General features: G+C 43.0%; 1 protein-coding gene across 6 annotated transcripts in view; it reads left to right on the top strand.

Moving 5' to 3' along the window:
* ADAMTS12 (ADAM metallopeptidase with thrombospondin type 1 motif 12) overlaps positions 1-25,216 on the top strand; it is a 351,249-nt gene that overhangs the window by 12,224 nt on the left and 313,809 nt on the right. Inside the window, exon 1 of one of the 6 annotated variants that reach the window (XM_089312692.1) lies at positions 2,347-2,626. The exons of the other annotated variants lie outside the window; for them this stretch is intronic. Within the exon in view, the coding sequence (XP_089168818.1) occupies positions 2,462-2,626 (165 nt within the window). The 5' untranslated portion in view covers positions 2,347-2,461. Of the gene's footprint in view, positions 1-2,346; positions 2,627-25,216 lie in introns of those variants that run through there. 6 annotated transcript variants of the gene reach the window in all.

Raw genomic sequence — 25,216 nt, 5'->3', positions numbered from 1 at the left:
TCACACTCTGAAGTGCTCTATTCAGTAGCTTTACATATTTTGCAGACTTCTGCAACCATCACAGTAAACTGCAGAACATTTTCGTTAGCCCAAAATGAACTCTGTACTTTCCAATTTCTCATTTCCATCTCCGCAATCCTAGGGAATCACTACTCTGCTTTCGGTCTATAGATTTGCCTGTTGGAAGCCTGTATTTTTAACAGAATTATTAAGAATAGTTGTATATATTTATGGGCTTCAGTGCAACATTTCAATACATGAATACAATGTGTGCTGAGCAATTCAGGGTAATTCAGGTACACTACGCCCTCTACGACGCCACCTACGAGACCAAGGAGAGCAAGAAGGAGGACCTTGTGTTCATCTTCTGGGCCCCCGAGTGTGTGCCCTCAAGAGCAAAATGATCTACACCAGCTCCAAGGACGCCATCAAGAAGAAGCTGACAGGAATCAAGCATGAATTGCAAGCCAACTGCTATGAGGAGGTCAAGGACTGCTGCACTCTGGTGGAGAAGCTGGGGGGCAGCGCCGACATCTCCCTGGAGGGCAAGCCCTTGTGAGCCCCCCAGCCCCCTGCCCGGCACATCTGACAGCCCCAGACCTGCCCTTGGGGGTTGCAGGCTACCCCCTCCCTGCCAGGCTGGAGGGGCTGGGGGGATCCCAGCAGGGGGAGGGCAATTCCTTTGCCCCAGTTGCCAAACAGCCCCCCTCCCCCTGGACCCTCTTCCTCCTCCCATCCCTGACAGTTCTGGCCACCCCAAACTGCTTTTGATTTTCTGATTCCTCTTGGGTTGAAACAGACCAAGCCCCCCCAGGCATCCCAGTTTGGGGGGAGTCCTGTTTTTTTTTTTTAACGACACCCCTACCCCTGCCTATCCCATTCCCTTCCCGTGCTGCTAACTTCTAACCACAGTAGGGACTGTGCTCATCTGTAGTTCTGTGTATAAATGGAATGTTGTGGAGATGACCCTCTCCTCCCCCGATTCGACCACTCATGTCCACAGAAGCAGGACCAGTAAGGGACCTTCGATTAAAAAAAACAAAAACAACAACAACAACAACAAAATCACAAACAGTATTTCCCATTTTTTGATGTTGCATTAGGACTGGAACCTTGGAGCTCCTGTCTTCTTTTTGCTTATCAAATATATAATAGTTTACTGTGAACCATAGTCACATCACTATGCTGTATAAAACTAGGAATTTGTTCGTTTGATCTAACATTGATTTGGGTTTGATTATCTAAGCTTCCTGTGTCCCGCCCCGTTCCTCCCAGCCTTTAGTAATAACCATTCTGTGTTCAGATGGAGTTTTTTTTTTTTTAAGATTTATTTATTTATTTAAAAGAGTTACACAAAGAGGGGGGAGAGGGAGAGAGAGAGAGAGACAGAGAGAGAGAATCCTCCATCTGATGGTTCACTCCCCAATTGGCCACAATGGCTGGAGCTGTGCCGATCCGAAGCCAGGAGCCAAGAGCTTCCTCCGGGTCTCCCACATGGGTGAAGGGGCCCAAGGACTCTCTGCCATAGCAGAGAGCTGGATTGGAAGTGGAGCAGCCGGGTCTTGAACCAGCACCCATATGGGATGTCGGCGCTTCAGGCCAGGACGTTAACCTGCTGTGCCACAGCACCAGTCCTGAGCTTTGGTTTTAGCTTCCACACATGAGGGATATAACAGAATTTGATTACTATAAGCCTAATGGAAATCTGTTTTCCATATAAGGAAAAATTTAAGAAAGTTCTGTTTTGTGAAACCTGTGTTTCCACAGGTTTTCAGGAGCCTTTCATTGCCCCTGAAGTTTGAGAGGACCTGGGCTAGCTCAGTTGTTCTTAATCGCGGCTCAACATGAGGATCACCTGCGAGATTTTAAAATGTGCCCATGCCTTGAACCCACACCCCAGATATTCTGATCGAATCTGAGGGCAGAGCTCAGCAGCATTCCGAAGCCCCTAGGAGATGCAGTGTGCCATGGGCATGGCTTGCCAGTAGATGAACAGAAGTACACAGGAATTAGCAGTATTAGCCAATGTTACTTCAAGACATTGTTCTTCAGATCACATCACAGCCTCCCTTTTCAATTCTGACTCTCACTCCTCCCCAGGTGATTAGAGGTGAGAACGGCTGCTCTAAATTGCTCCTTACTTTCATCTGCTACTTTCTTAGGGGAATTGCACACTGTTTAGCTTTATTCAGAACTTCAGCTTAGAAGTTCTGGGACCTTTTCATTTTCAAACGGTGCCCAGGAGCAGTGAGTACCACTTTGTGGGCATTTTCCGGTTCAAAGTTTGCATTCATACTGTATTAAGAGCAAATACGTGGTGGTGGTTAAATTGATTTTCACGACAGAATCATTGAATGCCTTTGTCAGAAGAAACGTCCCACTGGGATTACAAGTATTTTTGTAGACTTTCTTGCCTAATCAGACAATTAACGGGTGACTATAAAAAAGGAACCAGAGCCAAATGAGTTTCTTCTGTGTCTGTGACCACACCACCTGGCTGGCTTCAACCTCATTTGCTGGTGTGTCCTCATTTGCCAATGCGTGCCTAGAGTGGTCCTTGTCAGATGGATGGTGGTTGGATTCACATCTCATTTCTCCGGATGCTGCACCTGAGGACTGGCTTCTGGTATGTTTGCTCTCCCTTTCACCCAGTGATGACCTTGTGCACACTGAAATTCACAGGGTGGCAGGCTTAGGAGTTGCTGGCTCTAAGCCATCTGCTTCTCCTAGGTACAGAGCCAGCATTTGGAAAACTCTCTTAGGAGGGGAGTATTTTCATGTGGACCAGAACATCTGCCTGTCTCTCATGGGGCTGAGGCCTGGCTTCAGATGTGTATATCTGATTAAGATGTTGGAAACTGCTTTCTCTTGGGGTTGTCTGTGATGTGAGCCCATTTAGTCTCCCCTGGAGCAGAGCCCAATAGTTTCAAACTGGACCCTAGAAAGGGCAGCATGGGGAGCTGTGAGACCCCTTCTTTCCTCTGGTGAACATCTTTCCCCTGGCTCTGGCCCCTGGCTCAGCAGCAACCCTGTGTGTCACCTCCACCATTTTCCCCACTCTGCCTTTCAACACTCTCATAACTTGGAAATTATGGAATTTATTTCATTGGAGCACTTTAATTGATTTATTCAAGTCTAAGTTCTTTGATGAAGAAACAGTGTTTTTCAATTTAGACTCGGTTGATCTTCAGCAGGGTGAGGATCCTGGCAAGAGGAATTGGTTGCCGTAGGGCCCTATGAGATTGATTTCAAGCCTGTTTGTTGTTAGTGTTTCAGTTCGGATTTCTGCACCAGCAGGATAGTGCAAAATATTAACACTCCTCTCTCATGCATGATACAGGATTGTGGCTCTGTTTCCTCATGGAATATTCCACCTGTACTGATGTCCTAGTTTAGGCACCCGCACTCTGGACTCTATACCTGGGCTGGTAACAAAGATATTTCTAATTCCTGTCAACAGCATTCTCAGGTCTGGTTTTATTCAAGTGAATACAGTTCTTGGCTTTTTTATAAATGCTTGCTTCAATTCCAGTCACTCCTAGAAAATTAAGCCCAGTTCCTATTCTGAATGGCCGGTATGGATTTAACAAGGGCATCCACGTTCTTCTTTCTTTTTCTTTTGACAGGCAGAGTGCACAGTGAGAGAGAGAGACAGAGAGAAAGGTCTTCCTTTGCCATTGGTTTACCCTCCAATGGCCGCCACGGCCGGCGCACCGCGCCTATCCGAAGGCAGGAGCCAGGTGCTTCTCCTGGTCTCCCATGGGGTGCAGGGCCGAAGCACTTGGGCCATCCTCCACTGCACTCCCAGGCCACAACAGAGAGCTGGCCTGGAAGGGGGGCAACTGGCACAGAATCCGGCTCCCCGACCGGGACTAGAACCCAGTGTGCCGGCGCTGCAAGGCAGAGGATTAGCCTATTGAGCTGCGGCACTGTCCACAAGGGCATCCACCTTTAACTCCCACTGGACCCTCTGGCCTTGCTTCCTTTTCTGTTTTGGCACGCTGAGATTTTCTTTACTGTTTTGAACTCAGGCATGGATTAAAATTTTGAAAGAACCATTTTCTTTTTTTAAAGTTAAAACTTTCACTTTGAGAGAGTTGTAGATACACATACAGTTGCAAGAAGTAATACGGAGAGGTATTGCCATGTTCCCTTTATCCAATTTGCTCTAAAGGTGATATCTTGCAAGATTCCTCTGGAATATCATAGCCAGGATTTTGACCTTGGTTCAGTGAAGATACTGAACAACGCCATCATAAGGCTCACTCCTGCTGTGCTACTGATCCATACCTCTCCCCTCCTGCCCCATCACTTCTTTATGTTCACATTTTGCATTTAAGTCAGGGATCCATTTTGAGTAAATTTTTGTATGAGGCCTAACACTTAGTTTCTTTTCTTATATCCCTCCCTCCCTGAGTCCCTCTCTTCCTTCCTTCCTCCCTTCGCTTCCATCCTTTCTTCTTATCTTTCTCTTTTTTAATAAAAGTATATTTATTGGGGCTTGCACTGTGGTGTAGTAGGTTAAGTCTCTGCCTATGGCGCCAGCATCCCACATAGGTGCTGGTTCAAGTCCCAGCTGCTCCTCTTCTGATCCAGCTCTCTGCTGTGGCCTGGGAAAGCAGTAGAAGTTGGCACAAGTGTTTGGGCCCCTGCAACCACATGGGAGACTCAGAAGAAGTTCTGGATTCAGATCTGTGCAGCTCCGACCATTGTGGCCATTTGGGGGTGAATCAGCAGATGGAAGACCTCTCTGTCTCTTTATCTCTCTATCTGTAACTCTGCCACTCAAATAAGTAAATCTTAAAAAATACACTTATTTGAAAGGCAGGGGGGTAGGAGGAGGGGGGGGAGGGAGAGAGGGAGAACCATTCACTGGTTCACTCTGCAAATGGCCCCAAAGGCTGGGGCTGGGCCAGGCCAAGGCCAAGGCCAGAAGCCCGGAGCTTCTTCCTAGTCTCCCACATGGGTGCCGGGGCTCAAGAACTTGGGCAATCTTCAGTTGCTTTTCCAGGCTCATTAGCAGGGAGTCAGAACAAAAATGGAGCAGCTGGGTCTTGAACCAGCACCCATACGGGATTTCAGCTTCTCTGGTGGAAGCTTAACATGCTATGCCACAAGGCCAGCCCCCCAACTCTGTTTATTTTTTTCGAAAAAATAGCTCTTTACATTGCTTATCTTTTTTTTGTTTCAATTTTGCTTATTGCTCTAATTTTAATAATTTCTTTCCTCCTAATTTTGGGTTTGGTTTGTTATTGTTTTCTAGGTCTTTCAGATGTAAGATGATTTATTTGATGCCTTTCCAGTTTCTTGATGTAGGCACCAATTGCTCTAAGCTTTCCTCTTAATGCTACATTTCTGTACCCATAAGTTTTGATGTGTTGTGTTGTCATCTTCATTTGTTTCTAGGAGTTTTTTTTTTTTTTATTTCCCTTCTGTTTTCTTCTATGACCTGCTATTCATTCAGGAGCATGTTGTTCAGTCTCCATATGTTTGCCTATTTTCTAGAGTTTCTTAAATTGTTAATTTCTAACTTCATTCTACTGTGGTTAGAAAACTTACATAATTTCAAGTGTTTTGAATTTGATGAGATTTGCTTTATGGCCCAGCATATGATCTATCCTAAAGAATGTTCCATGCACTGATGAAAATAATGTGTATTCTGCAGATGTGGGATGAAATGATCTGTAGATATCAGTTAGGTCCATTTAGTAAGTAGTGTAGATCAGCTTGGTTTTTTTTGTTGTTGTTGTTGGTTGTTTTGTCTAGGTAATCTGTCCTTTGACTAAATTGGAATGTTTAAGTCCTCCAATATTATTGTAGTGAAGCCTATGTCTCCCTTTAGATCCATTAACATTTGTTTTAAATAGCCAGGTGCCCTGGCATTGTGTATATATATATATTTACTATAGTCACATCTTCCTGTTGAATTGATCCATTAATCATTATATAATTCTTTTCTTTGTGTATTTTTTTAAAAATATTTTATTTATTTGAGAGGTAGAGTTAAAAGCAGAGAGAGGGAGACACAGAGAGAAAGGTTGTCCCTCTGTTAGTTTACTCCCCAAATGGCTGCAGCTGCTGGAACTGGGCTGATCAGAAGCCAGGAGCCTCTTCCAGATCTCCCACGTGGGTGCAGTGGCCCAAGCACTTGGACCATCTTCTGCTGCTTCCCCAGGCCACAAGTAGAGAGCTGGATTGGAAGAGGAGGAACAGGGACACAAACCAGTGCCCTCATGGGATCCCAAGTCTGCAGGTGGAGGCTTAGCCTACTACACCACAGCACTGGCCCCTCTTTTTGTGTCTTTCAACAGTTTTTATGTTAAAGGCTGTTTTGTCTGATATTAGAATGGGTGTTCCTGCTCATTTTTACTTTCTGTTAGCATGGAATGTATTTTCCATCCTTTCATTTTCAGTCTGTGTATATCTTTGTTGTCTTGTCGGCAGCAAATAGATGGGTCTTTTTTTTTTTTTTTTTTTTGACAGGCAGAGTGGATAGTGAGAGAGAGAGACAGAGAGAAAGGTCTTCCTTTGCCATTGGTTCACCCTCCCATGGCCGCCACGGCTGGCGCGCTGCGGCCGGCGCACTGCGCTGATCTGAAGGCAGGAGCCAGGTGCTTCTCCTGGTCTCCCATGGGGTGCAGGGCCCAAGCACTTGGGCCATCCTCCACTGCACTCCCTGGCCACAGCAGAGAGCTGGCCTGGAATAGGGGCAACCGAGACAGAATCCGGCGCCCTGACCAGGACTAGAACCTGGTGTGCCGGCGCCGCTAGGTGGAGGATTAGCCTATTGAGCCGCGGCGCCAGCCATGGGTCTTGCTTTTTAATCCTTCAGCCAATCTTATCTTTTTATAAGAAATTTATTTAATCACTTGAAAGGCAGAGTTACAGAGTGGCAGAGGCAGATAGAGAGATTGAGCTTCCATCCTCTGGTTCACTCCCCAAGTGGCTGGATCTGGACTAATCCGAAGCCAGCCAGGAGCTTCTTCCAGGTCTCCCATGAAGGAACAGGTGCCCAAGTACTTGGGCCATCTTCCACTGCTTTCTCAGGCCATAGCAGAGAGCTGGATTGGAAGTGGATCAGCCAGGTCTCAAACTGGTGCCCATATGGGATGCGGTGGCTTTACCTGCTATGCCACAGAGCCAGCCCCAGCCCCAGCCAGTACTTGTTATCTTCAGTCTTTTTGATGATAGCTGTCTGACAGGTGCAAGGTGATATCTCATTGTGGATTTGATTTACATTTTCCTGATGTTCAGTGAAACTGAGCATATTTCATATACTTGGTCATTTGTACATTTTCTTTAGAGAAATACCTACCATTTTTTAATTAGGAGATTTTGTGGTAGGCTGGGGTGGGGAAGGAACTGTTAAGTTGTATGAGTTCCTTACATATTTTAGATATTAGCCCATTATTAGATTTATTGTTTGCCAATTTTTTTTTTTTTTTGCATTCTGTAGGTTGTTCACTATGTTGTTTGTTTCTTTTGGTATGCAGAAGCTTTTTAATATGATGCCCTTATCTATCTAGTCTGATGCCCTTGTCTATTTTTGCCTCTGTTGCTTGTTACTTTGTTATCAAATCCAAAAATTCATTTCCTGGGGCCTGGTGCTGCAGCATAGTGGGCTAAAGTCTCTGCCTGCAGTGTCAGCTTCCCATATGGATGCTGGTTGGCATCGCATATGGGCACTGGTTCGCATCCCAACTGTTCCTCTTCAAATCCAGCTCTCTGCTATGGAAAGCAGTAGAAGATGGCCCAAGAGCTTGGGCCTCCGTACCTGTGTGGGAGACCTGGAAAAAGCTCCTGGTTCTTGGCTTTGGATCAGCCCATCTCTGGCTGTTGTGGCCATTTGGGGAGTGAACCAGCAGACGGAAGACCTTTTTCTCTGTCTCTCCCTCTCTCTCTCTGTAACTCTACCTCTCAAATAAATAATTAAATCTTTTAAAAAATTTTATTGCCTGGCTCCATGCCAACAAGAAGCTCCTTGGTTTTTAAACCCTCCCTGGTAACATCTATAAGGGAACTTTCCTTCTGTCTTTCCCATTATGGGAATCACAAGTGGCATCCCAGGATCAATTCTGCCTGTGAGACCCTTCTAGATTAACTGGTGGAACAGAGGGCCCCATGATTCCTATTACTCCCTCATTTGCCTTTGTGGGAATTATGCACAGTTCCCTGGGGAGAAATTCTACATCCCACTCTGCATCTTTCACAAGCAAGCTCTCAGCATCTTACCTTTAAATGTCTACTGGGCTGCCTGTCCTTTTGGGCCACCAGGCCCGTCTTCCTCATAGGTAGATGTGGTGACTAGAGGATGAGGCTCTTAAGTTGATTCAAATAGTTGCCTTGCATTTTCTCTTTTCTCTGGAGCAGAAGGTAAATTTGGGGAAAAAATAATAAAACTGTTTTGCAAGTGAATTATCTTGGTTTGTTCATACATATTTATTCCACCAAATTTTGTTATGGATAATTTCATGATTCTACATTGCTCTAGGAGAAGAAAACAATCTCCTGTGTTAAGCCTCCCTGCCTGTCCTTTTGCTGAACGGTAGAAGCCTGTTGGGTGACTACTTTATTCAGAGGGCAGCTTTGACTCATTGATTCAGGCAGGCTCTGTTTGCAGAAGGTCTGCTCTCGTGTAAACTGAGTCCCTATGCCTTATTTGTATGATCTAGTTGCATTTTTCTTTTGACTGTCATTTATAGGTTTTAAAAATCTGCAACCTGTCTGGAAAGTCAGAAAGAACCTTGGTTTTAGCGGCTGCCTTAACCTTGATTAGCACCTTGCAAATGACTCTTCTATGGAAACAAGAATCATCACTTGAGTTAGCCCTGTGTACCTTATATAACTGTTGTAGATGACAGCTTGAAAACACTTTGGAAAAGTACCCTAGTACTTTCATTGGCTTGGTAAGAGTAGCTAAATCTATGTACCCAAACTGTTGGGACATTTCATTAAGACTGGTTTTTTCAAGTCATCAGTGAACATCTTGTTTCCAGTGGGTTCCTCTTTGTTTCATCTCACTTGGTAATGTTTCATTACCATTTGGCCCAAGTAATTACTCCTACTTGAAATAATATTTGTCTTTGCTTAAGTGACACCATATTATTGTAGTTTCTCTCCTACCTACAACACTGAGTTTGGCCTCAGTAGCCTTTGCTTCTTTTCATGCATTTATTACTATTCAATCATAGCATTTTGTTTGTCATCACTCTTCCCTAACTTTATGTTCTCTCAGCAGGTGATCTCAACTAGTCCGTCTGTCTAGCCTGTATCTATCTAATTATATACCTCACTGCCAACTTAATCATTTAGCTATGTGTTTATCTAACATTTTCTTCATCTATTTATCCAATATCATCATTAAACTACTGAATTTAAATATCTAATTCTGCTATTTCCTTGGAACTCCAGTAATGCACTTGCCATTTCCACATGGAAGCCTAACAGGCACCTCAAATTTAACATGTTCAAGGTAACACTCTTGCTGACCCCGGCATCAGTCCTACCCATCTCTGTATGTGCCGACTGTACTCTTCTTGTGGTCCAGATCAGATCCCGGCATTGTCTCGTCATTGACTCCTCCTTTACTCTCAGACTCTGCACCTGTTCTTATCAGTGAATCTTGTCCCATGTGCCTTCAAAATATGTTCAGACTTACTCCTCTCAGCACTTCTACAGCTAATGCCCTCATCTAGTTATTCTTACTAAGGGTAGTTTTGTCTCCCAGGAGACATTTGCCAATGTCTGGAGACATTTTTGGCTGTCACCACTAGGGAGAGGGTGATGGCTTTGGGCGTCTAGTGTGTAGAGGCCACTCCACTTTGTGTGCTCCACTCTGTGTCATGCACAAAGCCAGTCATACACTCCAAAGTGTTAGTAGTGCCAAGGCTGGGAAACCTTGCCTTGTCCTAGTCAACTTCCTTTCTCATCTGGACCCTGCCTTGCCCTCCCAAGTGATTCTCCTACCTCTTCTCTTATATCCTGCAAGCCATTTCACACATGATGTCCAGACTGGTATCTTTTTTATAGTTATTTATTTATTTGAAAGTCAGAGTTACACAGAGAGAGGAGAGGCGGGGGGGGGGGTGTCTTCCATCTGATGGTTCACTCCCCATTTGGCCGCAACGGCTGGAGCTGCGCAGATCCGAAGCCAGGAGCCAGGAGCTTCTTTCAGGTCTCCCACATGGGTGCAGGGGCCCAAGGACTTGGGTCATCTTCTACTGCTTTCCCAGGCCACAGCAGAGAGCTAGATCAGAAGTGGAGCAGCTGGGTCTCGAACCGGTGCCCATATGGGGTGCCAGCACTTTAAACCAGGGCATTAACCCACTGTACCACGGCGCCGGCCCCCAGACTGGTATCTTAAAAACATTTATAAAGCAGTGCTATACTTTTGCTCCAAAATCACCTACTGGTTTCTCATGACAGGAGAATGACATCTGAACCCTGGGTTTTCAGGGCTCCCTCTGATCTGGTCTCTGCCTACCCCCCATCCTCTTTCCACCACCCTCCCCTCCCTCGCTGTGCTCCAGCCACACTGACCTCTGTTTCTCAGATGTACCAAGCATGCTCTAGCTTCATGGCTTTTTCACATGCTTCTCCCTTTGCTAGGATGCCCTTCTCTCAGATTTGCACATCGCTGCTCCTTTCTGATTTTAGATCTTACCTTAAGGGCTCCTCTGGCCTCTCAATCTAAAATGGACTCCTCAGGTATTCTGGTACACTGTGGGGAGCAACTCGGACTAGACTAAGTTACTGGAATTAAGACTTATTTTATGCATCTGCTCTCCCACAATATGGCGCTGAGAAGGGAGAAACAACTTCTACACAGCTGCCTCCAGTTCAACCAATAAACTGTAGGACTTACTCCTGATTGGAGGAGAGCAGCGTACTCGGCGTGTGGGTAGCAGAGTTGGGATTGGTGAAGAGGACTATAAAGGAGGAGAGAGACAACATGCACGAGGAACATCTAAGGGGAACATCTATCTGAAGGAACACCTGTGCAGCCCCCGAGAGAGCCGGCCGGCGGTGTGCCGCTCCCCCGCGGAAGTGGGGAAAGTGGCCAGGGGGAACCGCCCTTCCACGGAGGTGGAAGGGTCGGTAGCCAACCCGGGAAGAACCAGCAGCAAACCCGGGGAGGGCCGAGCAGACAAAAGAACAGCGCAGGGTCCTGTGTCGTTCCTCCACGAAGAGGGGGAGCGACAGTATACCACCTGCTTTATTTTCATAAAGAAATTACAGAACCCAACATCTTCTTATTTTGTTTTTGCCTAACTTTTCTTTCCCTCACCCTGTCTTGTTCTTGCAAATCTGTGTGACCACAATAGCCCCTGAGCCCTTACCTACAGGATTTGGCCTTGCTTTGTGGCCTCCGGATGACAGTCACTGGTGACAATGCTAGTCCATTGCCAGCATATTTCCCTAAGTGTGAGTCATTCATTCCCAAGAAACAGTGAGGAGGGTTGTGTGTCTCTGTGTGTGCGTTAATCAACAGGCTTTTTCACTGAGCCACACCAGTTCCCCTTCTCAATCTCTGCTTTGAGTCAGCGTGAAGAAGTCTCTGTCTGTGACCTGAAAGTTATGGTCTTTGCTTCTGAGTTCTGATAAACAACTGCCTGAGCAGTTACATAAAGGCTCAGATCTTATACATGCTTGTGGAGAAACACACTTCCCCCATACTAACACCCAAAAGTACAGTGACTCATTTCTGCTGAAATACTTACCCCATAGCCATGTGTGCAGGAAAACTTTTGCTGCTTTGAAAGCCACCTTTTTACTGAGGTGCAGAGCACTTTTCTTTTTGTCACCAGAACAGATGGGATGTTTATTTCTTCTTCTTTCGGGATGCAGGACAGTGTGGAGGTTTGCAGTGATGGTCCAGGTTCTAGCCAGCAAGTTATCAGTTTCAACAAGGATATGCTATTAGAATCATTTGAACTCTGTAGACTTTCTTTCTTTTTTTTTTTACATGAACGGCAAGTTATAGACCCAATTTTATTATAATTTAAAGGGGATTCATTAAATGACTAGACCCAATTAGCCCAGGCTGCTTTATGAAGATAACGTCATAACCTTTGTTCATAATATTATCTAATTGATATTTTAAAAAATAATGACCATTTATTATCCCATATACAGCAATATTTTATTTTGCTAAATTCCCCTGCTTGCTTTCTTTATTATTTTTTAAATATTGTATTTAAGGTACACAAATGTCATGTATATCCTATATATGGATTCAAAAACACAGTGATAATTCCCACCCTACCCTCCCTCCCACCCACATTCCCACCCTTCTTCCTCTTCCCTCTCTTATTCCCATTCTTCTTTTTTGTTAACTTTTATTTAATGAATACAAATTTCCAAAGTACAGCTTATGGATTACAATGGCTTCCCCCCATAACGTCCCTCCCACCCGCAACCCTCCCCTTTCCTACTCCCTCTCCCCTTCCATTCACATCAAGATTCATTTTCAATTCTCTTTATATACAGAAGATTAGTTTAGCATACATTAAGTAAAGATTTCAACAGTTTGCTCCCACACAGAAACATAAAGTGAAAAATACTGTATGCTAAACTGATCTTCTGTATATAAAGAGAATAGAAAATGAAACTTGATGTGAATGAAAGGGGAGAGGCAGTGGGAGAGGGGGGGGTTGCGGGTGGGAGGGACGTTATGGGGGGAAGCCATTGTAATCCATATTCTGTACTGTGGAAATTTATATTCATATTCTGTCTTTGCTACTTGCAAATAAAGATGTCAAAAAATCTCAAAAAAAATACTGTTTGAGTACTCGTTATAGCATTAAATCTCAATGTACAGCACACTAAGGACAAAGATCCTACATAAGGAGTAAGTGCACAGTGACTCCTGTTGTTGACTTAACAAATTGACACTCTTGTTTATGGCATCAGTAATCACCCTAGGCTCTTGTCATGAGCTGCCAAGGCTATGGAAGCCCCCTGAGTTCACTGACTCTGATCATATTTAGACAGGGCCATGGTCAAAGTGGAAGTTCTCTCCTCCCTTCAGAGAAAGGTACCTCCTTCTTTGATGACCCATTCTTTCCACTGGGATCTTGTCGCTCCCCCTCTTCATGGAGGAACGACACTGAACCCTGCGCTGTTCTTTCGTCTGCTCGGCCCTCCCCGGGTTTGCTGCTGGTTCTTCCCGGGTTGGCTATTATCCCTTCCACCTCCGTGGAAGGGCAGTTCCCCCTGGCCACATTCCCCACTTCCGCAGGGGAGCGGCACACCGCCGGCCGGCTCTTCTCGGGGGCTGCACAGGTGTTCCCTCAGCTAGATGTTCCCCTTAGATGTTCCTCGTGCATGTTGTCTCTCTCCTCCTTTATAGTCCTCCTCCGCCAATCCTAACTCGGCTGCCCACACGCCGAGTACGCTGCTCTCCTCCAATCAGGAGCAAGTCCTACAGTTTATTAGTTGAACTGGAGGCAGCTGTGCGGAAGCTGTTTACTTCTCTCCCAGCGCCATATTGTGGGAGAGCAGATGCATAGAATAAGTCTTAATTCCAGTAACTCAGTCCAGTCCGGATTGCTCCCCACAGATCTCACTTGCAGAGATCTTTCATTTAGTTTTTTTTTTTTTTTTTCCCCCAGAGTGTCTTGGCTTTCCATGCCTGAAATACTCTCATGGGCTTTTCAGCCGGATCCGCATGCCTTAAGGGCTGATTCTGAGGCCAGAGTGCTGTTTAGGACATCTGCCATTCTATGGGTCTGCTGTGTATCTCACTTCCCATGTTGGATCGTTCTCTCCTTTTTTTATTCTATCAGTTAGTACTTGCAGACACTAGTCTTGTTTATGTGATCCCTTTGGTTCTTAGTCCTATCATTATGATCAATTGTGAACAGAAATTGATGACTTGGACTAGTGAGATGGCATTGGTACATGCCACCTTGATGGGATTGAATTGGAATCCCCTGGTATGTTTCTAACTCTACCATTTGAGGTAAGTCAGCTTGACCCTGACTGTTGATGAACAACTTAATATGTTATCCCTCTTAGTATTTTTTTTTTTGTTTATTCAACCAAAAGTATTAAGAAGAACACTGTAATCAATACACAATTATTCTTAAGTGCTGAAACTTAACTGAAAAGTGATCGCTGTTAAATATAAGAGTGGGAATAAGAGAGGGAAGAGATGTGCAATTCGGGACATGCTCTTTTTTTTTTTTTATATAGAGTGTAGATTTTCTCAGATCCTAGTTTTGGGAAATGCAAAGAGTGAGATTTCTCTACACATTTTGCCATGTGAATACTGCCCATGAGAATGAGTGATTTTTAAAGACCCATGTCCTGCCTTGGTGCCTTTATTGAGGAAGGGGTGTGCTTTGTACCACGTCACACCCCCACGTTCTTGGCTTGGACGGAGGGTCTGCTGGTTCTTTCCTGTACGCACAAAGGATGTCCCTGTTCCTGTCCTCTTGTTCTTGAACTCTGGCTGATGCCGGGGATGAGGTAGCTGCGGAATGAAATCCACTGGCAGAGCTGTATGGGAAAATTTTCCCAGTGAGGCTGCTTGCTTTGCTTCCTGATCCAGAACTCCATGGCTCATTTGCGGAAAGCAGGCGTTTAGGTTGGGGGGTGTCTGTGTGTCGGGATCTGTTACTCCTTGCCAGAGGAGGGCCGTGAATGCTCTGTTTATCCTCTCACTGTGCTCCAGGCTGCGGCATTCCCCCGATCCCTGACCTTTGGGGTTGCCTGATGAGACTGCGCTTACTCAGACAGGAGACTTTGGAGCAGGGCCTCTGCTGGCGGAAATGCCTCTCTTCTTTATCATTGCTTTGTGCTGCGGCTCATAAACATGAATGGGTTCTTGCTCCTTTCCTTTTCCCTTGTGTCTTCCTTTCTAATTGATCAGGTTCATTTGTGAGTTCCCATGCTGACGAACTAGAGAAGGAAGGAGAGAACTGGAGCAGGGTTGCTGCCTTCCTTTCGCTGGACCTTGAATCTGCAGCCATCCCTACTCCAGGGACCCTGCAGGAGTAGGATTGACCCTCTGTCATTGTGGGGGAGGACAGGCCAGATGCACTTTCCTAGAGCTGATGAATTGAATTCAACATCTAGCCAAATGCAACCCACAGAGGCGACCCTTTTCATGGATTGCTGCACTCTGGAATCTTTGCTTTAAATCTTATTTCTGTTTCATTACAGGAATGAAAGGCCAGGTTTCCACAGCCTCCCTCTTGACCTTAATGCATAAATATTTCTGTTCCTTTTGATTCCACAGGAATCATAGACCTCATTTATTTTTGTCAAGATAACCTCTGTGGAAACCTGGCATATTTTGCATATGGAGCACTTCAACTGGACTTGGGAGTTAGAGGAGCTGAACTCAGTCCTTGCTTAGCTAATTCTAATTGTGTGACCTCAGTCAAGGCCTTGCCTCTTTGTCTCTGCTACTTTGGATGAACTGTATCCTTGTGTTTTGTGGACCAGCAGTAAGAGCATCACACAGGAGCTTATTATAAATGTAAATTATCAAGTTCAACCTGCTTCCCTTCTGCTGAGTTAGAGCTAATTTAACAACGTCCCCAGGTGATTTTGTGTGTATTAAAATTTGAGATGCATTGACCTAGTAAACCCAGAAACACTACCTCTATCTGACTTTTTTTCCTTTGTGAATTGCATGCTTTTGACAAATTGCCTGAAAATCAAACAAATGCTGGGAAACACTATAGCAGAGAATGATGTTGCTCTAAGTAGTGTTCATGGTGAACATATGGAAGAAGAATCTTAGATAATGCGATTCGGATAAAAAACAGAGAAATGGTTTATAGTGGCCAAGTGTACCCGTTCAGTTGTTTTCCTTTCCTTTTATTCTGTGTACTGCAGTGTTTGAATCCATCTTCAGTGGTCCCGTTTGATGTCATTGATTCCCCCTCTTCCCTTTATCAATCCACCCCTCCTTGCCCACTAGTACCCTATTCACAGGCTGATTTTTCTTTGGATTCCTTCCCCCCTTCATTTAAATCCTGCTTTGGTCTTCAGGAATGAGTCACACAATTTTAAAATGTAGTCTCTTATGGGGTCATCAAATAGCACTGCCTGTCTTCCAAGCAGGCTTCCTTTCTTTTTTTAAAAAAATTCATTGCATTTTATATTACCATTATTTTTAAAATAATTAAGTTATGCAAGTTTCAGGTATTTCATATATACAGATTTTGGAACATAGTGACACTTTCCACCCTACCCTCCCTCCCACCCATGCTCCAACCCTTCCTCCTCCTCCCTTTCCTATTCCCACTCTTAATTTTTACAAAAATCTATTTTTTGCTTATTTAATACTCATAAGGTTAACATTTTTTTTTCTTTTTTTAAAAAAATATTTATTTATTTGAAAGAGTTACACAGAGAGGAGAGGCAGAGAGACAGAGAGAGGGGGTCTTCTATCTGATGGTTCACTCTGCAGTTGGCCGCAACGGCCAGAGCTGCGCGGATCAGAAGCCAGGAGCCAGGAACTTCTTCCGAGTCTCCCACAAGGGTGGGTGCAGGGGCCCAAGGACTTGGGCCATCTTTTTCTGCTTTCCCAGGCCATAGCAGAGAGCTGGATTGGAAGTGGAGCAGCCGGGTCTCAAACTGGTGCTCATATGGGATGCCAGTGCTTTAAGCCAAGGCGTTAACCTGCTGAGCCCCAACCTGGCCCCAACCTTACTTTCTTTTGATAAACCTTTAGAAAACAATTTAAAAAATTTTTAAAGTTTGCATTTGAATTTTTTTTCTTTCTACTCCTTTAACATTCACAGCTCATCTCTAAGGACTGATTTCTTTTTCCTGGTTATAGGTTTTCTAGACTTTCTCTTTGACTCTCTTTTCTCTTTTTTGCTTTTGCTTTGTTTTGGTTATTTTTAGATTTTTGTTGTTGTTGTTCACCACATTTACAGAAGACACACAAGAGGTTGAGCTGCTTGTTAAAATAAGGTACAGGGTAGTCAGGAGTTTCTTACTTTTCCAGTCTCTATGAAGCTTGATAGGAAGAGAAATAAGAAATGGGATATTCATGTCAGAGCTGCCGGATGAGTCAGAGTTTATTGCAGACAGAGGAGCAGACTATGGTACATGTGTGTGTTTGTGTGTGCGTGTGTGTGTATGTGTCTGTGCACCTGTGTTTGTGTGTATTAGGAAAAGGAGAATGGGCTAATTTAGAATAAGACCACAGAAAGGAGTTTTATTGAACTGATGGTGAAGAAGAAGTGGATTAAACCATCAGTTAGGGTTGCTGAGAAAGATATAAGAGCATCCTTGGAAATCATTTGTTTTAAGTTTCAATGCAGTAGAGCACATATCTGAACGTGGAGGATGGTGTTGCTGGGGAAGTGGGCTACAATCCAGTTTCCTTTCTAAGCAGATGTTTGTTCTGTCTGGACAGCTGCAATGATAGTTGCCTTGGCAATGATCAAGGAAGGATTTGAGATATATTAGTAAATCTTTCCTTTGGAAAAGATTCTTTCTCCTACTAGTTAATTCTGTTCATTTAACTTTTAATAAAGAGATTCACATTTCATTAGCAGGCTTTATTTTTAAATAAATCCACTGTGATTTAGGCTTAAGACTTCAGAAGAATATTTTTGTTCATCAGAGGCATTGAATTAGGAGCTATGAGACCTGAATGTTATATCTGAATTCTGTCTAGTAGGGAGCGTCAAGGGAAGTCCCTTAAAACTCAAGGCTCCAGTTTTCTCATCTATGAAATGAAGGCTGAATAATTTCAAAGATCTCAGAGAACATAGGAACTCTGAGGCATAGACCTGTGTGATGATTGTGCAAAAATAGTATATTGTTGTTAGCATTATTAGTGGTTGGGTAAGATCCTCTCTGAAAATGGAAACTGAAAAATGAAAAAGTAAAAAAAAAATTGTTGTTCAGTGAGAAGTAATGGTGTAGCCTAAGTTGTGTATGGGATAGATGTTTTCAGTCGAACATTTTCTGTGCTATGAGAAAGGATGGTGTCAAGAGGGTGATTATGGCATCAAAGCTTCCATGTATTGCAAAAGCCACTTTGATGAAAGAAGCATAAAGTGTTAAAAGCCGTTTGGTCTCCTGAGTCAGGCAGATTTCTGTCTTTAGTGCTATAACTTTGGGCAAATAATCTCTGAGAGGGGAAAAAGGACTAATAGGAGCTCGTTCATTGGCTGCTTGTGAGGATAAGCTGAGATGGTGTATGTGTAATATACAGGAGGGTACTGCATTAGACCCTGCTAGTAAAAGGCAATGATGGAGTTTCCCAGAAGTCTTTGCAGGCAGGTTGCTTGAGGTTTACTTCTTCGTTTGTCTTTATGAAGCTTTCTGCTGGGTTGTTGAGTCTGAGATTCAGAGATACCTGAGAGTGTGGGGTGTCTTGGGTCAGGAAGTCTTCCTTTACCTATTCTAACCACGGCATAGGTGGCACCTATGGAACAGAAACTACTGTCTGGCTGAACCATTAGATGCTCATAGTAAGGGCGAGTCAAAATCTCATGGTGGGATCTGCTTGCAACAGGCTACCAGGTAAAAAAATAATCTATTTAGAATGAACATAATCGCATAAGAGGACTCCAGGATTTTTCCCTTTATTTATAACATTTTTAGTGGGGAATATAGTCACATGCTACAAAATTTAGAAAATAAAAATGATTTGTGCTATAGCTTATATCTCCTACTACTTCTGCCTCTCAGATAATGTCTCAGAACATCTTTCTGGCCTGTCCCTCTGGAGACATTGACTGTAGACGTTCTGGTGAATGGTTCAAAAATATCTATATTTACATGCACATATATAGATCTATATAGGGATACATAAAATTTACCATATAAGGTTGTACCACTTTTAAGTGTAAAGTTCCGTGACACTAAATACATTCATGGTGTTGTGAAACTTACTTCTTGAATGTATCCACCTTCCCAAACTGGAAGTCTGAATTCATGAAAACTTAATTTTCCATTTCCCCTTCCTGCAGCCCCTGGAAACCACTATTTTACTCTCTCTCTCTGTGAATTTGAGTACTCTAGTTATTTCCTATAAGTGGAATGATACAGTATTTGTACTTTTGTAACTGGCTTATTTCACATAGTATTTCTTCAGGGTTCATCCTGTAGTAACATGTGTTATAATTTGATTCTTTTTAAAGACTGAATAATATTCTATTTAATATACATTATTCATCTTTTAAAAGAAAGAAAATTCTGATCATAGATTTTATTTTTTTGTGAATCTTTTCATAATAGATATGTTATTCAAGGTTTTATTTAGGAAACAATTTTGATAGAATAATTTTTTTTCTCCAGAAACCTTTTCTTTAATATATACAAACAAAATACATTTCATAAGTACAACTTTAGAAACAGAGATTCTTCCCACCATACCCACCTTCCCACCCTTCTTCCTCCTACCTCTCCTGTTCCCATTCTTATTTTTTACTAAATCTATTTTGAATTAACTTTATACACAGCAGATTAACTCTACATTAAGTAAAGAGTTCAACAAATAGTATAAAAAAGCTGTTGTTTTTTGATTTCTCTTTTGATTGCTTCTATGACTCATTGTTAATTCAGGAGCATGTTGTTCAGTCTCCATGTGTTTGCATATGTTCTAGAGATTCTGGAGTTCTTGATTTTAAATTTCATTCCATTATGGTCAGAGAAGATGCATGGTATGATTACAATTTTTTTGAATTTGCTGAGACTTGCTTTATGGCCTAGGCTGCAAGTCTATCCTAGAGAAAGTTCCATGGACTGGTGAGAAGAATGTATATTTTGCAACTGTAGGATGAAAAGCTCTATAATTATCTGTTAGGTCCATTTGGTTTATAGTGTTAACTGTTGTTTCCTTGCTGATTTTCTGTCTTGTTGATCTGTCCACTGCTTTTTTTTTTTTTCTGCCAGAGTGTCTTGGCTTTCCATGCCTAAAATACTCTCATTTTTAAGGTATATAAACTTAATGCATTTCATATATACAAGTTGAGAAACATAGTAACTCTTTCCACTCTACCATTTCTCCCTCCTGCACTGCCACCCTTCTTCCTCCTCCTTCTCCTATATCCTTTCTTACTTTATACAAAGCTCTATTTTCAATTAACTTCATACTAATAAGATTGGCCAAACATTAAATAAAGTGTTTAACAAATAGCATGGAAAAATAAAGGAATCTGTTCCTCAACAGTCAAGACAAGGGCTGTACAAAATCATGGTATCTCAAAGTGCCAATGTCCCTTCTCTAGATTCCCTTGTTAGGTAATCTACTATTTACCACAGATCAGGGAGAACATATGATATTTGTCTTTTTGGGGCTGGTCTATTTTTGCTAAGTGTAGTGGTTTCTGGTTGCCTCCATTTTTCTGCAAATGACAAGATTTCATTCTTTTTTATCTTGTGCATTATACCATAACTTGTACATATACCATAACTTCTTTATCCAGTCTTCAGTTGATGGACATCTCGGTTGATTGCATATCTTAATTATTGTGAATTGAGCTACAATAAACATGGTGGTACAGATAACTCTCTAATATGCTGATTTTATTTCCTTTGGGTAAATTCCCAGGAGTGAGGTGGCTGGATCACATGGTAGGTCTAAATTCAGATTTCTAAGGTATCTCCATACGGTCTTCCACAGTGGCTGCACCAGTTTACATTCCCACCAACAGTAGATTAGGGTACCTTTTCCCCCACCTCCTTGCCAGCATTTCTTATTTTTTGATTTTTGGATGATAGCCATTCAAACTGGGGAAAGGCAAAATCTCATTGTGCTTTTGATTTGCAATTCTGTGATAGCTACTGATCCTGAACATTTTTTTTTAAGATTTATTTATTTATTTATTTTTTGAAAATCACAGTTACACAGAGAGAGAAGGAGAGGCAGAGAGAGAGAGAGAGAAGTCTTCCACCTGCTGATTCACTCCCCAGTTGACCACAATGGCTAGAGCTGAGCCCATCCATAGCCAGGAGCCAGGAGCCTCTTCCAGGTATCCCATGTGGGTGCAGAGTCCCAAGAACTTGGGTCATCCTCCACTGCTTTCCCAGGCCATAGCAGAGAGCCGCATTGGAAGTGGAGCAGCAGGAAGTGAACATGAACCAGCGCCCATATGGGATGCTGGCACTGCAGGCGGCGGCTTTACCTGCTACACCACAGTGCTGGCCCTGATTCTGAACATTTTTTCATGTGTCTGTTGAGCATTTGGATTTTTTCTTTTGAAAAATGCCCATTCAATTCCTTTGCCTATTCCTTGGCTGGATTGTCTATTTTGTTGTTGATTTTCCTGAGCTCTTTATACATTTTGAATATTAATCCTTTATCCTTTATCTGACCACGGATTTTTAAAATCTCATCATTCCTGTGTAGAAGAGAGTACGCTGTGTGTGTAAATGAAGCACTTTGAAATTGCTACACTAGGGGCTGGCGCTGTGGCTCACTTGGTTAATCCTTGGCCTGCGGTGCCAGCATCCCATATGGTTATAGCTGGTTATAACCATCCCATATGGTTATAGCTGGTTATAACCATCCCATATGGTTATAGCCAGTTATAGTCCCAGTTGCTCCTCTTCCAGTCCAGCTCTCTGCTGTGGTCTGGGAGGGCAGTGGAGGATGGCCCAAGTGCTTGGGCCCCTGTACCCACTTGGGAGACCAGGAGAAGCACCTGGCTCCTGGCTTCGGATCGGCGCAGCGCCGGCCGTGGGGCCATTTTGGGAGTGACCAATGGAAGGAAGACCTTTCTCTCTGTCTCTCCCTCTCACTGCCTATAACTCTACCTGTCAAATAAATAAATAAATAAATAAATAGAAATTGCTAGATTAGAGCTGTAACCAGGAGGCGTAGTAGAACCAGGCCCTGATCTTGGAGCCAGATCTGTGTTCTACATCCTTCTGAGTCTCTTACTTGATTCAATGAGTTGTCTCCAATAGCCAGGCACAATGAAGGACCCCTTGACTATCCTCTACAGCTGTTTGGTGCATTTCATAAATCATACCTTGGAAATATCCTATAGGGAATGCTTACATGAAGAAGTCAATGCCATCATCTCACTGCTAAATATCCATGATCTAAGGATACTGTCATTATGCCTAGATGATGTTATCATTAGATATTGGATATTAATACCAAACATATAATTTGGGAAGTTAAAAACTGCTATGAAAACTATAGGCACACATAACATAGCAACCCAATGATGTCTGGAATTTGGGAAAAATCATTTTTGAGGAAGCGAGTTTTTAACCTGAATTTGAAAGATTCAAATTTTAGGAAAAAGGCTAAAGAAAGCATTGCTGGAACATGTCCACAGGACCTAAGGCAGGTGGGGAGCAAGGGAACCCTCCTGAAGGAAGTCCAATGTGGTTGGACAGCAGGGGGCAAGAGGAAGGTGAGTCCAGTGAATTTGAAGTCGCCAGAAGATAGCCAGTGGGTAATATTAGCTAACTGTAGCTGTAATTATACCTATTATCTTGAGTGTAGGAATGTCTGGTTGGAGATGTAACATCAGACTTTGCTAAAGACTAGACTAAAGAAGGAAGATAAACATCAGCAGTAATAAGATTCTAGATAATCTAGTTTAAGAGTTATGACTTGCTTTTAGGACCTCAAGGCTTTTTGTAGTCCAGCTTCTGTTCTGACTTCAAGAATAGGTGCCATGTAACACCCACCACCCTAAAGAACCCACCTAATCTCCCATTTCAGTAGTCCAGATGACAGATTTGCAAATATGGCCACATTGCTGAATCCCTTTTGGAGCTTTGAGGCAAAAATCCACATTGTTCTGGATTATACTGTTGGGAATTCTGATTGAATTATTCTAGAGAGAAGTTCGGGAATAGATACATGATAAGTCAATAAAGCAATGATCTAGGTCCTCAGTTCAAGTTTTGTCTTCTGTTTCTCCAAGGCCAACCAACAGTTTATTTTTTCAGTACAAAGATTTGCAATGACCCTGGGTGACAAGCCCTGAAGACACTTCTTCTGAGAGTAGAAGCTTGTTTGCATTTTCCTTAAGACTTTATCAGGACAACTATTTAGAGCACATCTCAACAGTACCAACAACTATGAATGACCTGTATGAAATATGAGAATCCTTGAGTTCTAGTATTTGCAATTAATCTCAATGAAGGAAAACACAAATTTTACTTCTCAGGATTAGAGATTAATAGTACTCATGACATAGGCAAGTGCTTCATAAGAAACTTTATACAGAAAGTTTTCTTAAAATCTTGTGTAGACATCATTGTTTTCTTCAACATTTCACATTTTTTTTTTATTTTTTTGACAGGCAGAGTGGACAGTGAGAGAGAGAGACAGAGAGAAAGGTCTTCCTTTGCCGTTGGTTCACCCTCCAATGGCCACCGCGGCCGGCGCGCTGCGGCCGGCGCACCGCGCTGATCCGATGGCAGGAGCCAGGAGCCAGGTGCTTTTCCTGGTCTCCCATGGGGTGCAGGGCCCAAGCATCTGGGCCATCCTCCACTGCACTCCCTGGCCACAGCAGAGAGCTGGCCTGGAAGAGGGGCAACTGGGACAGACTCCGGCGCCCCAACCAGGACTAGAACCTGGTGTGCCGGCGCCGCTAGGCGGAGGATTAGCCTAGTGAGCCGCGGCGCCGGCCCACATTTCACATTTTAAAAGCTTCTGAAATCCTTCTGTCTCTCACCTCACTCTGTTGTTCCCTGTCATCATCTGTCCCTCCATCCTGTGCCCTTATGTTGACTTCTTTTTGGGCTATGACTGCTGCTTCAGCTACTATGTTCCAGGTGAACTGAGCCACTCCAGGATGTCTGAAGGTTTGGGCATTAAGGCATTTCCTTACTTCATACTTTATGGAATGAATTGAAAAAGCATCCTTGCAAATATGGTTATTTTCTCACTCTGATAGATCATCTGGTAAGCATAATTTTCTACCTCATTCACCTTGCAAATTCTGTGCCTGCCCATTAGAGGTGTGTTGTTTCCTTGTAATGCCTTTACCTGAGTCTCTCTGATGTTACATGTGATTTGATGTACCACTGCTAAACATACTAATACTTTCATCCTTCCTTGGAAGTGGATTGATCCTATGCTGGGTCATTTATGTTTATCCATGCTGGGTAGGATTCAATTTCCTAGTTTGTAAATAGCCCATGGACAGCCTGCCCATGCTTGAGTGAAGATGCTCCCATGAATCTGGACACAGGTACAAATGCTTATGGATGTGTGAATATCCACATGTTGCTGAAACAGGTCTACAAATCTATGTGATTGTACCTTTAAGGGAGCTTCCAGTTTGAGCTTCCCATCTCTCAGGGCCCTTTGTGCTAGATTAAGGCTTCATTATCAGTTCATCTCACTGACCACATGGGAATTCTGCTGTAAGACAGAGCCTGCCCACAGAGTCATTTGTTTTTCTCTGGAATTTGATAAGAGACAGCTGTTAGCTGATGTCTGGCTAGATGTATAAGAGCTTGGGGAGAGTAGAAACCAAGGGCGTGTTGGTGGCCCATAGGAAAGTGCTGTTACTCAAATGTATTAGAAGGAAGAAACGATATTGATTTCTCTTGTTAAAGCTTGGCTGCATGACATATCAACATTTTGCTGAAGTGGAGCTCCATTTTATTTTCTGTAAAACTCATTGTTCTACACTTATGTCTAAAAGCCTTTACACCTCAAGGGAGAAACACTTCCTTAATCAGAACAAAGCTTTCAGAATCTATTAAGAAATATTCAGAAATACTTCTTAATACTGCATGTTCTATATATGGTGTTAACCGATATTGGAAGCTATAAAAAAAAAGTTTCAGCTCCCATCAAGTTATCTAGCTTTTGGGTAAGCCTTCACAGGATACATTTCTGCATTGTTGAATTTTGTGATGTTTTTGATTTCTCCTTTTGTTGAATAGAGAAAAACAAGAGGCCTGCAGTGGCAACCATGACCATCTTCCATGAATGTGGGCAATTGAGCCAGGCCTGGAAAAATGAGGAGAGGAAACAAAGTGGCAAGTTTCAAAATCAATTCTATTTGCACTTTGGGACTATGACCACATTTCAAGTGTTTGGTTATATTTTGAGAATGGAGAAATCAAGGGAGACATGAGTCGTTGTGAAATCCTGATGTTTAGGTAGTTGTTTATTTTAGAAATAGATGAGTCCAGTTTAACCAATACACAGAATATCTACTGAGTATTGTAAATTGCATATGACACAGGGAATATAAATAAATTAAAAGCTTTTGTACACTGCTTGTAAGAATTTAAATTGGATCAAAGACTA

This window comes from Oryctolagus cuniculus, chromosome 14, assembly GCF_051225735.1.
Source record: "Oryctolagus cuniculus isolate XC-2025 breed Fujian yellow rabbit chromosome 14, ASM5122573v1, whole genome shotgun sequence".
Taxonomy (NCBI): domain Eukaryota; kingdom Metazoa; phylum Chordata; class Mammalia; order Lagomorpha; family Leporidae; genus Oryctolagus; species Oryctolagus cuniculus.
The sequence above is the reverse complement of the archived record's forward strand: the minus strand, read 5'-3'. Positions and strand labels throughout refer to the sequence as shown.